This window comes from Erythrolamprus reginae, chromosome 7 (genome assembly GCF_031021105.1).
Source record: "Erythrolamprus reginae isolate rEryReg1 chromosome 7, rEryReg1.hap1, whole genome shotgun sequence".
Taxonomy (NCBI): Eukaryota; Metazoa; Chordata; class Lepidosauria; order Squamata; family Dipsadidae; genus Erythrolamprus; species Erythrolamprus reginae.
The window spans coordinates 69,092,566-69,107,601 of NC_091956.1; the positions used below are offsets into that span (position 1 = coordinate 69,092,566).

The 15,036-nt window shown below is 38.5% G+C and overlaps 2 protein-coding genes across 2 annotated transcripts in view; both read left to right on the forward strand.

Annotated features, from left to right (window-relative positions):
* Nucleotides 1-8,787, forward strand: part of GAB1 (GRB2 associated binding protein 1) — a 121,432-nt gene extending 112,645 nt beyond the window's left edge. The window contains exons 8-11 of the mRNA XM_070757783.1: nucleotides 77-170; nucleotides 1,330-1,453; nucleotides 4,881-5,003; nucleotides 7,089-8,787. Of these exons, the coding sequence (XP_070613884.1) occupies nucleotides 77-170; nucleotides 1,330-1,453; nucleotides 4,881-5,003; nucleotides 7,089-7,247 (500 nt within the window). The 3' untranslated portion in view covers nucleotides 7,248-8,787. The remainder of the gene's footprint in view (nucleotides 1-76; nucleotides 171-1,329; nucleotides 1,454-4,880; nucleotides 5,004-7,088) is intronic.
* Nucleotides 8,788-14,535: 5,748 nt separating this feature from the next.
* The window catches only part of SMARCA5 (SNF2 related chromatin remodeling ATPase 5), a 29,965-nt gene continuing 29,464 nt past the window's right edge, over nucleotides 14,536-15,036 (forward strand). Inside the window, exon 1 of the mRNA XM_070757784.1 lies at nucleotides 14,536-15,011. Within this exon, the coding sequence (XP_070613885.1) occupies nucleotides 14,889-15,011 (123 nt within the window). The 5' untranslated portion in view covers nucleotides 14,536-14,888. The remainder of the gene's footprint in view (nucleotides 15,012-15,036) is intronic.

Here is a 15,036-nt window from a genome sequence, read left to right on the forward strand (position 1 = left end):
AGGAATTTGTCTTTGGTGCATATTCTCAGTATACATAAAAGTACATTATTTTCAAATTTGTTTCTTGTGTATATAGTGAAACCAGCACCACTAGAAATTAAACCTTTATCAGAATGGGAAGAATTGCCAGCTCCAGTTAGATCTCCAATTACCAGAACCTTTACACGAGAGTAAGTCTGTAACTTTTTCCATATTTATACTACAGTATATACTTTTAAAAAATTCAACAGCTATGTGTTCTGACCATTTTACCATACAGCAGTGAGTCTAGCAAGGGGGTATGAAAAAAATCAAGTTGGCATTCATGATCTTGGTTTTTCTGAATCCCTCCCCACCATAAATGCCACCACTAGAAAGTCATAGTTATGTTGATATGATCTTCCTACATAATACTTCTCCTTTGGCCCCACAGTTGTTTTTATTCAGGAACCGTTCCTGATATTTACTGCAAGATTCTTTTGCATTTCTTATTTCTTGAATTATCACTCCTCAATCTGAGTATTGTATTGGCAGTTCTGTGTTAGCAAAAATTTCAGAAGAGAAGGATTTATGGGTGAGCAAAATGTGGTTGTGTGGTAGGAAAAGCAAGTAGGATGCTTGGCTGCATAGCTAGAGGTATAACAAGCAGGAAGAGGGAGATTGTGATCCCGCTATATAGAGCGCTGGTGAGACCACATTTGGAATCCTGTGTTCAGTTCTGGAGACCTCACCTACAAAAAGATATTGACAAAATTAAAAGGGGGCAAAGATTACAGGTTACAAAAATGGTGGAAGGTCTTAAGCATAAAACGTATCAGGAAAGACTTAATGAACTCAATCTGTAGAGTCTGGAGGACAGAAGGTAAAGGGGGGACATGATCGAAACATTTAAATATGTTAAAGGGTTAAATAAGGTTCAGGAGGTAAGTGTTTTTAATAGGAAAGTGAACACAAGAACAAGGGGGCACAATCTGAGATGAGTTGGGGGAAAGATCAGAAGCAACATGAGAAAATATTATTTTACTGAAAGAGTAGTAGATCCTTGGAACAAACTTCCAGCAGACGTGGTTGATAAATCCACAGTCACTGAATTTAAACATGCCTGGGATAAACATATATCCATCCTAAGATAAAAATACAGAAAATAGTATAAGGGCAGACTAGATGGATCATGAGATCTTTTTCTGCCGTCAGTCTTCTATGTTTCTATCATTCAACTCCTTTATTTTATGGTTCTTGCTTTCAAAGGGAAAGATCGAATAGAAATACTTAAATAAAAATACGGTAATATATTTATGAACAGCATAAAATAAATACACCACACATTTTAAAATACTTTTCTTCATTTAGTTCTTCCAGATTTCCATTATCCCCACGGCCAGATTCAATTCACAGTACAACTTCTAGCAGCGATTCGCACGACAGTGATGAGAATTATGTACCCATGAATCCAAATCAGTCCACTGATGATCCAGTAGGTGGTTTTACATCATAAATATGCCCTTTCTTCAAAATCATATTGTGCTTTCTGTTTTTGGGTGGGAGGGAAGGTATTAAACCAGTTAAAGACTTTGAGCCTTATAAAAAGTGAAATAATGTTTAAAAATAATATTAGCATTATTTTGTAGTTAAATTTAACAAATCACAGATAGTGACAGACAAACTGGGTAATGGGATGAAGCAAATTAGTCATGTTTGTTTTTAAAATGGTTTTTTTCATGTATTTCATACCTTGAAATGTTTATCATTAATGTCTAACAATTAAGTTATGGGGACCATAAATTGACTAAAACCTTGGAAGTAATGGGATCTAATTGCGTCTTTTTCAGTTTTTTCTTTGTTTGAACATAAGAATTGTTCTTTTGATTAAATCAGAACAGAATAACAAGAATTGGAGGGTATCTTGGATATTTTTTAGTCCAACCCCCTGCCTAGACAGGAAACCCTTCACCACATTTATTAGAAATAAATGACCAAATGACCAGCCAACACCTATCATAAAGTAGGAAACCTATGATTCTCCAGATATGTTGAATTTCAACTCTCCTAAGCTTTGCTCAGAGATAATGCCCTTTTGAGTCACAAGTTTCTAACTTGGCTGGTGAAAATACATAGGAATTGTATGTGTTGTATGGTTTTAAATGATGGGGTTTTATATGTCTTTTCTCTTTTAATATTAGATTTGTTCCATTGTTATATTGTTTTTTTATTATTGTTGTGAGCCGCCCCAAGTCTTCGGAGAGGGGTGGCATACAAATCTAATAAATTATTATTATTAAATTATTATTATTAACTACAGAAGACCAGTGTTTCAGTCAAACTTTTTTTCTAGCAGAAAAGATATTCTTTAATTATTTTATAGACTTACAATCTAGAAGCCTTCAATGTATACAAATACCTTTCAAAACTTTTCAAACATCATCATGTCTTCTGATAGTAAAAGAATTACATTATGCCCCTGTACATTTTATACAACTTTAAAGAAATAACTCATTTATTTATTGTGAAATAATTATAAGAGAAGGTAGGCAACCCTTTATATGGTCTTTGACCAACTTGTAGCCATATATGGAGAAGGTGGGAAAATTCTTATGAATGTAAATATTAATGTGGTTTTCCAAAATTTCAGTTTCGTAACATGTCTTCTGACCCCAATAAACCCATTTAACTCTGTTCCACCCATTCCAGAAGTGTTGTGCTTGGTCATGTTCCAAGTTTGGGGTATTTCTGGAATAAACAAAATAATACCAAAAAGGAGAATATTGGTAGCTCAAAGTTGACAGGAGTAAGGAGTACAGCGTGGGTACATTGCACTGCACCCCATACTACCATTCATGATGTTACCTAATTTGGGTAATGCAACATGTGCAAAAAACCAAGCAAGCTCAGGGAACACTGTAGGAAGTTAACACTCACCCTGGAAAAATGAAATATCCTAGGAAATATTAACAAGGCAGAAAAGTATCGAGGTTCGACTACTGTAATGCTCTCTACATGGGGCTACCTTTGAAAAGTGTTCGGAAACTTCAGATCATGCAGAATGCAGCTGCGAGAGCAATCATGGGCTTCCCTAAGTATGCCCATGTTACACCAACACTCCGCAGTCTGCATTGGTTGCTGATCAATTTCCTGTCACAATTCAAAGTGTTGGTTATGACCTATAAAGCCCTTCAGGGCATCGGACCAGAATATCTCCGGGACCGCCTTCTGCCGCACGAATCCCAGCGACCGGTTAGGTCCCACAGAGTTGGCCTTCTCCGGGTCCCGTCAACTAAACAATGTCTTTTGGCGGGACCCAGGAGAAGAGCCTTCTCTGTGGTGGCCCCGATCCTCTGGAACCAGCTCCCCCCAGATATCAGAGTTGCCCCCACCCTCCTTGCCTTTCGCAAGCTCCTTAAAACCCACCTCTGTCGTCAGGCATGGGGGAATTGAAATTTTTTCCCTTCCCCCTAGGTTTATAGAATTTATACATGGTATGCTTGTATGTATGATTGGTTCTTTAAATTGGGGTTTTTTAGATTATTTTTAATATTAGATTTGTTCACATTGTCTTTATTGTTGTTAGCTGCCCCGAGTCTTCGAAGAGGGGCGGCATACAAATCTAATAAATACAAATACAGATACAAAGTATATAAAATATCCCAGTAAACATGCTTTTAGGCAGAAAATAGACTTATTCTTAGTAGCCCCCACCTTTGTTAATAGCCTGGATCAATCTATTCTACATAACAAAGATCTACCTCCTTCAGACAGAGCCATATTAGGAATTGCCCAAAAAACGCTTTCATTACACCCTCACCCAGCAAGGCTCATCCAAATTTGAACTCAAAAACACAGCCTACACAGTTGCTCCTGCATGGCCCCAGGTGAGTCTGATAGCCAATCAGATTGCATTTCTTGCACAGGAGCAGGTCGACCAGGGGCAGGGCCCAAGAGAAGGCATAAGGTCTCCGGGACCGCCTTCTGCCGCACGAATCCCAGCGACCGGTTAGGTCCCACAGAGTTGGCCTTCTCCGGGTCCCGTCGACTAAGCAATGTCGTTTGGCGGGACCCAGGAGAAGAGGCTTCTCTGTGGCAGCCCCGACCCTCTGGAACCAGCTCCCCCCAAATATCAGAGTTGCGCCCACCCTCCTTGCTTTTCGCAAGCTCCTTAAAACCCACCTCTGTCGTCAGGCATGGGGGAATTGAAATTTCCCTTCCCCCTAGGCTTATAGAATTTATACATGGTATGCTTGTATGTATGAGTGGTTCTTTAAATTGGGGTTTTTTAGATTGTTTTTAATATTAGATTTGTTTACATTGTCTTTTTATATTGTTGTTAGCCGCCCCGAGTCTTCGGAGAGGGACGGCATACAAATCTAATAAATACAAATACAAATACAAATAAAAAACAAGGAACTCTCAACATAATAATAATTTATTAAATTTGTATGCCACCCCTCTCCGAAGACTCAACCCTTTTTTCTCTTCACCCAATATCTGGAAGCATATGATCCACCTATTCCATTCCGGAGCTCAATCCATATGCTCCTGTCCTCCATTAAACCTTCCCAAGCAACTTCCATTAATGCAGTGTCTTTTTCCCCATTTGGAACTGAACCCAGAAGAATATTCCTTACAACAACACCAAGAACAAAGTAGTGTTAAGCCATTTCTAGTTAACCTAATACAACTCATGTTGACTTTAAAAACTTTTACAGATCTCTAACATTAAATCTGTGTTTAATTTTATTCTTTTCCTATGCTGTGCCCCTAAATGATTTTAATTAAAGGCAATCTTAGTTGTAAAATAGTATTTGATATTGAAATACATATTACAAAATGAGAACAGTGCTTCACAGTATTGAAGGATACGTTAAGTTTTTCATAAATAATAACAATAATTACAATTACAATTACAGAGTTTGTTCGGCAGCAGCAGCCTTGATGGGGGAAGCAGCCCTATGGTTAAACCTAAAGGTGACAAGCAGGTGGAATATTTAGATCTCGATTTGGATTCTGGAAAATCTACTCCACCTCGCAAGGTAAGTGCAACAGAGGGGAAGAACCTTCTCTGTGGCGGCCCCGGCCCTCTGGAATCAACTCCCCCCGGAGATTAGAACTTCTCCCACCCTCCTTGTCTTCCGTAAACTACTTAAGACCCACTTATACCGCCAGGCATGGGGGATTTGAGACACCTTTCCCCCAGGCTTATTATAATTTATGTTTGGTATGTATGTGCTGTTTGGTTTTTAATTATGATAGGGTTCTTAGTTTTTTTTCTTAATATTAGATTTGTGCCTATATATATTGTTTTATCATTTGTTGTGAGCCGCCCCGACTCTTCGGAGAGGGGCGGCATACAAATCTAATAAATTATTATTATTATTATTATTACCCACAGACAATTTAGCTCCTGACAATGAATCATTTTATTTGTCAATTACAGTTGAGGCTCTTTCCTTAAATTACCAAAATGGAGAAAATACAACTTTTTATGTTATTTTCACTATACAGTGTTCCCTCGATTTTTGCGGGTTCGAACTTCGCAAATAGCCTATACCACGGTTTTTCAAAAAATATTAATTAAAAAATACTTCACGGGTTTTTTTTTTCTATACCACGGTTTTTCCTACACGGTGACGTCATACGCCATCACCAAACTAATAATTCTTTCAAACAAATAACAAAATAATAATAATTATTGTTAATAAATAATTATGTTTATAAATATCAGGATCACTAAGTGTCATTCAATGGTGAGTACCAGTAATAATGGTGAGTAAATGGTTGTTAAGGGAATGGAAAATGGTAATTTAGGGGTTTAAAGTGTTAAGGGAAGGCTTGTGATACTGTTCATAGCCAAAAATGGTTATTTACTTCCGCATCTCTACTTCGCGAAAATGCGACTTTCGTGGGCGGTCTCGGAACGCATCCCCCGCGAAAATTGAGGGAACACTGTACTGATAAGTTTAGACCTTTTCTTACAATCAGCTTTCCAAAGCTGGGTAGAATATGACTTTTATTCAAATACTAATGAATGTACGGTGTATAGCTATTGACCAGTAGTTGCTTTCTTCTTTATAAAATTAGATCAAGAACCTCTAGTTTAAAGAATGGAAGTGAGAAATAAATAAGGATGATTATTTGCAAAAAAAACCAAACAAAAACCCAACAAAAATCTTTTCTTCCACTAGACACTTCTGCTGAATCGCATTCCCTTCTGAAAAGGAAGCCTTTCAATTGTGAAAATACTTTTATGTTACATTGCCTTACTATAAGTCTCTCTGTGTATGTGCCTTAAAGTCATTGTTGACTCTTAAAAACTAACTGGACAAGTTCCTGCAGTTTTCTTAGCAGCATTTTCAGAAATACAGTGGTACCTCATCTTACAAACGCCTCTTCTAACGAACTTTTCAAGATACGAACCCAGTGTTTAAGATTTTTTTGCCTCTTCTTCCGAACTATTTTCACCTTACAAACCCAAGCAGCTGCTGCTGGGATGAAGGGATTTCTTCCCCCCCCCCTTTTTTGAAGAAAGAAAAGGGAGGGGAAGCTTGGGGGAGGAAAATTTTTGCAGAGAACAACCTGCTTGCAAAGGAACTGAAAGGGTGTCTTTTTAAGGAAGAAAAGGGAGGAGGGAGGGGCAGCTTGGGGGAGGAATAATTTGCAGAGAACAACATGCTTGCAAAGGCACTGAAAGGGTGTCTTTTGAAGAAAGAAAAAAGAGGGGCGCCCCCTTGCCTTTCTTCCTTCCCACTCACCCTTTAGCCTAGCCTTGCTTCTTCCACCCGCCCCCTTTAGCTGCTCCTCCCTGCCCTCTGTTCGCCTCCCTTCTAAAGTTTGGGATTTTCCTGAAGGATTTGCACGCATTATTTGCTTTTACATTGATTCCTATGGGAAACATTGTTTCGTCTTACGAACTTTTCACCTTACGAACCTCCTCCTGGAACCAATGAAGTTCATATGATGAGGTACCACTGTATGTTGCCATTCCCTCTTTCCTAAGGCTGAAAAAGAGTGACTTGCTCAAGGGGCTTTGTGCCAAAGGCAAGTCTAAAAGTCTCAGTTTCTTGCCCACTGCCTTTCTGTTATTCTATCTTAATGTCTTATTTTGTTTTATTTTCCAGAAAAAGAGTAGTGTTTCCGGTGGTAGTGTGGCTGATGAAAGAGTCGATTATGTTGTTGTTGACCAACAAAAAACATTAGCGTTGAAGAGTACAAGAGAAGCTTGGACAGATGGAAGGCAATCAACAGAATCGGAAACACCAACAAAAAGTCTAAAATGAAAGTCCTGTTTAAATATCCTTAAAGAGAGAGCCACCATTAACCGAGAGAGAAGAATGCTTCACTGAATTATTTCTCTTCGAATATTTCAATATCAAGCCGACGACGACATGAAATAAAACTGTAGCCCTGTGGCAAATCTTAGTAATTTTCATGATGTAAAAATAGTGTATCTTGGGTCTGAGAAAAAACATTTTGATCTGGAATTAACTGATTTGATAGTATTACAATGTTGTATGCACTTTTTCCTTGTTAAAATGGTGGTTCAGCTTTCTCCACCTAACGTACTTTTAACATCCTCCTTTCTCCCCCTGACACTACTATATAACATTCTAGGAAGTAAGCTATGTGTATGATATTGAAATTAAGGTCGGAGGTGCATTTTAATAGCTCAAAGATCAATTAGGAAAAAAATAGTTTCACAATTTTAATCTACTTGAAGTGTCAAGAGATGATTTGTTAAATGCCTATGTTTTATATTTAATACACACAAAAATATCTCAAACTCAACATGTTGCCTTCCTATCAGAAATGGCTGTGGGTTAGAAATAATAGGCATCTTTCTGGATCTACTCTTAACATCTTATTCAATAATGCATTAGTTAGAGTAGGTCCTTTTGAATTCTCAGTGAGAACAGTGTTTGCCGAGCAAGGATTCTGCAGGGAGGGATCTTTGCCCAGAATATCTCATAAATCTCCATAGTACTGAAGGTATGCAATAATGACTGGTCTCACTCTTTAAATGCAAAGTGTAATATTTACTTCATTTACAAAAATGACATCAGGTACGTACCTAACACCACATTGTGCTAGTTCACATATCAGGTTCAAACAATGTGCTTTTAATTTTCTACTGCAGCCAAGCCTTTGTATTGGTTTTTAGTATGAAAATTCATAAGGCGATGTGACATTCACTGTTTATAGTACTAGAAGATACTGTGATTTTTGTTTTGTTTTGTTTTAAAATCAGATTGCAATACAAATGGAATTATTATTATGTCTTGACGCCACATGAATCTTTTTAGTGATCCTTGTTATGTCAAGTTTCTTGCTTGGCCTTATATTTAAATTCCTATGTAAGTGTTTTTAGCATATTGTTCATTTTTAAAAGGAAAACCCAAGATTTATCCCATTTTTTTAAAACAAGCTCTTCAGGTACAGAACTCATTTTGAATACTTTGATTTATTGAATCACTATTCTTATTCCAAATAGTAGCTGCTTTAATAGCTAAAAGGGGAAACACTAATTCTCTTTAAAGTACAACTTTTTAAAATCATTAATTGTGATGGAAAAATTACTAATTCCGTCTTTTGCAGTGTTGTATTTTTCAAACTTCATAAATACTGAATTAAAAAAGAAATGCTGGCCTTAATGTTATATCTAATTTTCCAATCCCATTCCAATTTAATAGTCTGTAAATTTACTTTATTTCTAACAAGGTTTCTTTTTAAATTAGAAATATTTTGGTGTTTAAAATGTTTTTTAAACTAAACATTGCGTTTCGAGATGAATTTTAAATAAATCCAAGTTGTTCTGCTTCACGTGTGTGAATTATTGATTGAGAACCTTAAACATAGTTGTTAATCCCTAATAACTTCAGTATGTAGATTATTAAATAAGATAACATAGTCGAGATAATGATGGTAGTTTTTTCAAACTGAAATGAAAGGGTATCTCCAAATGATGTCTACCCAGTTTTTAATGCTTCTACTACTTAGCCCATTTGTTCACCAAAATTCTCTTGAGTATATGTACCTGTCTAAATGAAGACAATCAAAACGGCAACGAGAGATCGCATCAGGACCTCCAAAACTATATGAAATCTAAAACCAGATTTTAAGGGCTTTCAGAACTGATAAGAGAAGAGGTATGGTCTTTATATCAAGGGAGATGTTCTTGTAGAGAGGACAGGGAACATAGCAGAGAAGACCCCTTATATAGAGCGCTGGTGAGACCACATTTGGAATACTGTGTTTAGTTCTGGAGACCCCACCTACAAAAAGATATTGACAAAATTGAACGGGTCCAAAGACGGGCTACAAGAATGGTGGAAGGTCTTAAGCATAAAACGTCTCAGGAAAGACTTCATGAACTCAATCTGTATAGTCTGGAGGACAGAAGGAAAAGGGGGGACATGATGGAAACATTTAAATATCTTAAAGGGTTAAATAAGGTCCAGAAGGGAACTGTTTTTAATAGGAAAGTGAACACAAGAACAAGGGGACACAATCTGAAGTTAGTTGGGGGAAAGATCAAAAGCAACGTGAGAAAATATTATTTCACTGAAAGAGTAGTAGATCCTTGGAACAAACTTCCAGCAGACATGGTTGGTAAATCCACAGTAACTGCAGTTAAACATGCCTGGGATAAACGTATATCCGTTGTAAGATAAAATACAGGAAATAGTATAAGGGCAGACTAGATGGACCATGAGGTCTTTTTCTGCCGTCAGTATTCTATGTTTCTATGTTTCTATGTTTAAGACTTGCTCAATATTACAATAGAACCCACACATACCTGGAACCAGGGGTGGGCTACTAGCCAGAACAGGATAACGCCCGTTCCAGTGACGGCAATGGAGCATACAGGTTTGCTCCATTGCTGTCCGGCGTGCATGTGCTGTGCACGCGCACTGGCGCGATTCCGGTAAAAAGTACTATTTTTTTGCTTCCGCGCATGCGCAGAACCAAAGAAAGCAGCAATTTTTCCTGCCGGAGAGAGATTTCTGCTGCTGCACATGTGCAGCAGCCGAATCTCTCTGCCACACTTAGAGCAGCAGCTGGGGCCGACAGCAAAATCTGTCTGCGCCAGCTCCGGTCAGCTCTTTGATCTCCTGGGCCGCAGGAGAGATGCCTGCAGTGTGGGACAGCACAGAAGAGGTCGCACGGCCAGAATTGGAGCCACCCAGCCTGCTCCCTGTGCCATGGCCCCTGCAGGAGGTGATCCAGGTAAGCAGGGGTGATGGGCGCAGCTTGGAGAGCGAGGGTGAGCGGTGCGGCAGGGGCTGGCAGCTCTTACCATGTTTTGCAGCTGCAGAGAGCTGCTGCAGCGAGAGGTGTGGCGGGCGGGCAGGGCGAAAAGCAGTGAGGCGTTGCAGGCAGGCAGGGCAAAAGGTGGTAGGGAGCAACCATGACAGGTGTGTGTGTGGGGGCGAACGGCAGCGGAATTTACCCCTTTTTAGCCTATTTCCGGGTTTTTCACTTCTGCGCATGCACAGAAGCGAAAAACACAGAAATTTTGTCCTTGTGATCTGATTGGTTCATTGCCAAGACAAGATGATGCCTGATTGGCTCTCTCAACACTCCTGCTCATTGGCTATAAATCAGGTGAAAGAAAGCTACCTAATACCAACATAAGCAATTTGTGCTTCCTTTTTTTGGTTATTTGGCTATAACTTTTCATAGAATACAGTTAATTGACCAAACTTTGTTGCATTGCATTGTTGATTAAATTGTCTTTCCATTGATATATAATTTTATGATACTACTCCAAAAACAAAAACAAAAGTAGTGTTATTAGCCATCAAAAGTAGTGTTATTAGCCATCAAACCTCAAAAATACACTTTTCCCAAAAAGTTTCCACAAATTTGGCCGCTACTGTAATGCCAGCCATAAGAAAAGAAGATATAGTAATAGAACATATCAAGGAAAGAATAGAAGAAGAGATATAGGAATAGAAGAAAGGTAGAGGAGATATAGGAGAGCAATAGGACGGGACGGAAGGCACTCTAGTGCACTTGTACTTGCCCCTTACTGACCTCTTAGGAATCTGGATAGGTCAACCGTAGATAATCTAAGGGTAAAGTGTTGGGGGTTTGGGGATGACACTATAGAGTCCGGTAATGAGTTCCACACTTCGACAACTCGGTTACTGAAGTCATATTTTTTACAGTCAAGTTTGGAGCGGTTAATATTAAGTTTAAATCTGTTGTGTGCTCTTGTGTTGTTGTGGTTGAAGCTGAAGTAGTCGCCGACAGGCAGGACGTTGCAGCATATGATCTTGTGGGCAATACTTAGATCTTGTTTAAGGCGTCTTAGTTCTAAACTTTCTAGGCCCAGGATTGAAAGTCTACTCTCGTAGGGTATTTTATTTCGAGTGGAGGAGTGAAGGGCTCTTCTGGTGAAGTATCTTTGGACATTTTCAAGGGCGTTTTGTGCCACAGGTGCCATAGGTTTGCCATCAAGGTACTTATCTAAAAACTAATGTTTTGATAAATATAGAAAGCTCATAAGTGTAACTGGAGAAGATTTCTTATATATCACAAGTCCCATACCGATCACAATAGTTGTAGTAGAGCAGTGTTTCCCAACCCTGGCAACTTGACGATATCTGGACTTCAACTCCCAGAATTCCCCAGCCAGCATTCGCTGGCTGTGGAATTCTGGGAGTTGAAGTCAAAATATTTTCAAGTTGCCAAGGTTGGGAAACACTGTAGTAGAGGACCATAACTAGAAAATTAAACATTCTACTCTTGGAAATTTTATTCATACCTACATTTGAACTGCAGAAATTCAGACAACAAATTATAGAAACAACATTTTACTGCCATCTAGGGTTATTCAGAATGTATGCATCAAATGCCAAATATATTACATTCAGTTTAATCTTCTAATGCAATTTTCTAGTCCTAACAATTACGCAAAAATTGCAGTCTATCAACCTCCTCTGAAGACACTGAAACACAATTCCAATTGCCATTCCAACTGCCATTTGTTGGATTTGGGGCTCAATAAATTGATGTTGAATGATTAATGTTCAAACACTTGAAAATGAAGATTTTATATCCAGATCATGAGTCTCAGAGGTGCTTTTCCAAAAGACACTGAACTTTGAGGAAGACGTTTTGTTTCTCCATATAGGTAGTTTCAAAGATCAGCCAATTTTATTGAGATGCTAATGCTCCTGAAACTTAACATAGAAAAGCATCAACATGATTCATTCATCGATCAATCCATTTATTATCTAGACTATAAATTAATCTATTTAGATGGAAGATTATTTCATTAAACCTTCATTATGTCTATATACCCAAACCTAACTAGTGATACAGTATATTGTTATTATACTTTTTTTGTTGCTTATACAGTATTTGTTTTTACTACACAAGAGAATACAATTTTACTTTGAGAAACTTTATAGCATTTTAAGGCTTTGTTATAACATATCCGTAACCATATACGGTTTATGTACGGTCTGTATGAGATGTGTGATTGTTTTTATATAAAGGGTTTTAAAATAGTTTTAAGTACTGTATTGGATTTGTACTTTTTCTTGTTGTGAGCCGCTCCAAGTCCTTGGAGAGGGGCGGCAATAAAATAAAATAAAATAAAATCAAAAAGAAAGAAAGCCTTTGAAAAACTTGCTTGCAACCACTTGACAGCATCAAATGGCGGCAGAAAATTCTTTATAGAGAAGTCTATTTAATGGTCCTCTGGATTTTTCCTATTGCACAGACTCCTTAATTTTTTAAAATGAATTTGACCAAACTACTGGTGTGCTTAATATGACTTAATATAATATATATGACTTAATATAAGTTGTTAAATATAACAATCCAGAAACCGTTCTAACTTTTGAAGCCTTGGTGAAAACGTGTCAAGTATTTTCCAATGAGGAAAAACTTGCAGGAGATTCTGCCAACAGACAAAAAAAAAAAAATGCTGGGGAATGGTGGTTCCGAAAGGGATGCAAAATCTCCCATTTTTCTTCTTCTTCTTTTATTATTATTAAAGAAAATATTTTATTACATCATGAAAGTACTGTACTGTATATTCAATTCCAAACTGGTTTTAAAATCTAATTTTTTAAAAAAAGACAGCCTGTTGGTAGATTTCATTCCACCTGGGAATGCTATGAATAATAATAATAATAATAATAATAATAATAATAATAATAATAATAATAATAACAACATCAACAATAACAACAATAATTTATTAGATTTTTATGCCACGGCTCACAACAACAAAACAGTATACAATCAAAATACTAATCTTGTTACTATATATTGCAGTTACTATATATTGCACAACACCTGATATGCTGCAACGTCCTGCCTGTTGGCGACTACTTCAGCTTCAACCACAACAATACAAGAGCACACAACAGATTTAAACTTAATATTAACCGCTCCAAACTTGACTGTAAAAAATATGACTTCAGTAATTGAGTTGTCGAAGCGTGGAACTCATTACCGGACTCCATAGTATCATCCCCAAACCTCCAACACTTTACCCTTAGATTATCTACGGTTGACCTCTCCAGATTCCTAAGAGGTCAGTAAGGGGTGAGTACAAGTGCACTAGAGTGCCTTCCCTGCCCTGTCCTATTGCTCTCCTATATCTCCTATACCTTTCTTCTATTCCTATATCTCTTCTTCTATTCTTTCATTGATATGTTCTATTACTATATCTTCTTTTCTATTATTTCTTAGATATATTTTACTATGAGTATCTCCTCTATAACCTTCATCATGTATTTTACTATGTGTATATAGATATATACCCACTAAAACCCTCATTGTGTTTTGGACAAAATAAACAAACAAACAAACAAACAAACAAATAAATAAAAATTATGAAAGAAAAGAACTAAGAAACTTTTTCAAGGGGTTTTTACTTTTACAGTAGCTTTAGGTTTGTAATTTTTGGACTGGACTCCACTAAAGACCATAACAACGATAGGGAAGCTTCGTTTCAGCAATCTCTTGTGCAAACAAGATTAATTAGAACAAATGATGCATCTTGATATCATTGAAACAATTGCCACATCTTTCTGTTACATCCCTATTGGGGGGAGAGAAAATATGGAGCACAATTTATGCCGTGAGTTTTGCTTGCAATTCCACCTCCGCCTCCCATTTGTATTCTTCATGACTTCCCTAAAAGCTTTGGAAGACCTCAAACTCGACAACTTTTAAGATGCATGTACAGTATTTGAATGCCTGGCTGCCTGGGGAACTCTGGGAGTTGAAGTCCACGCATTATCTTGAAAGTTGCTGAGAGGCTGAGAAACTCTGAGCTAACCTTCCGGCACTTCGACTTTCTCTTCCTCCTTGCCTATCATCTGCAACGGAAACTGTAAGCCCCGCCCCGATCTAATGACGTAAGGAGATTCCCGCTCCCAGTTGTTGGACTCGTGGGCAAACTTCACCCATTTCCTACCGCAAATAAACGAGCGCTTGGAGGGAGGGGAGGGGGAAAGGCAAAGAAACCCGCCTTCTCGCTTTACAATTGGCCAATCAAGACTTTGGCTTCAGCCAATGTAAAGAATCCGAACGGGCTTCTTCTTTTTTTCCCCTTTCTTTTTCTCTCCTCCCTCCCCTCCCCGTGTTTTCTTCCACACCCAGCCCGCGAGGCCGAGTCTCGCGATACTCGAGAGCCGGCTCGGTTCCTGGTTGGTGGGACCGCGTTGAGAAAGCCGGGCAGAGGGGCCTGAAAAAAAAAAAAAAAGAAGAGAAAGAAAAGAGCCCGGCCCGAGTCGCGCGCGCGCTGAGGGGGTGAATCGGCGACAACTCCGTTTCGTTTCGCTTTTTTTTTCTTCTTTTGGTCGTTTTCGACGCGGGAGTTTGAGGCGGGAGGGAAAGAAACTCGGCGCCCTTTGACCGTTTTCTTCTTTTTTACCCGGACGGGTGTTCGCGCAATGTCCGCGCTGGGACCGGAGAACGAGAACGTGAGCTCCCTTACGGGCACCGCTTCGGTTCCCGGCGGCGTGGAGAACCCAACTTGCGCTGAAGGGACGCCCGCGATGAATGACGGAGGGACGGTAAGGAGAGTCCGGAGGCTGAAGG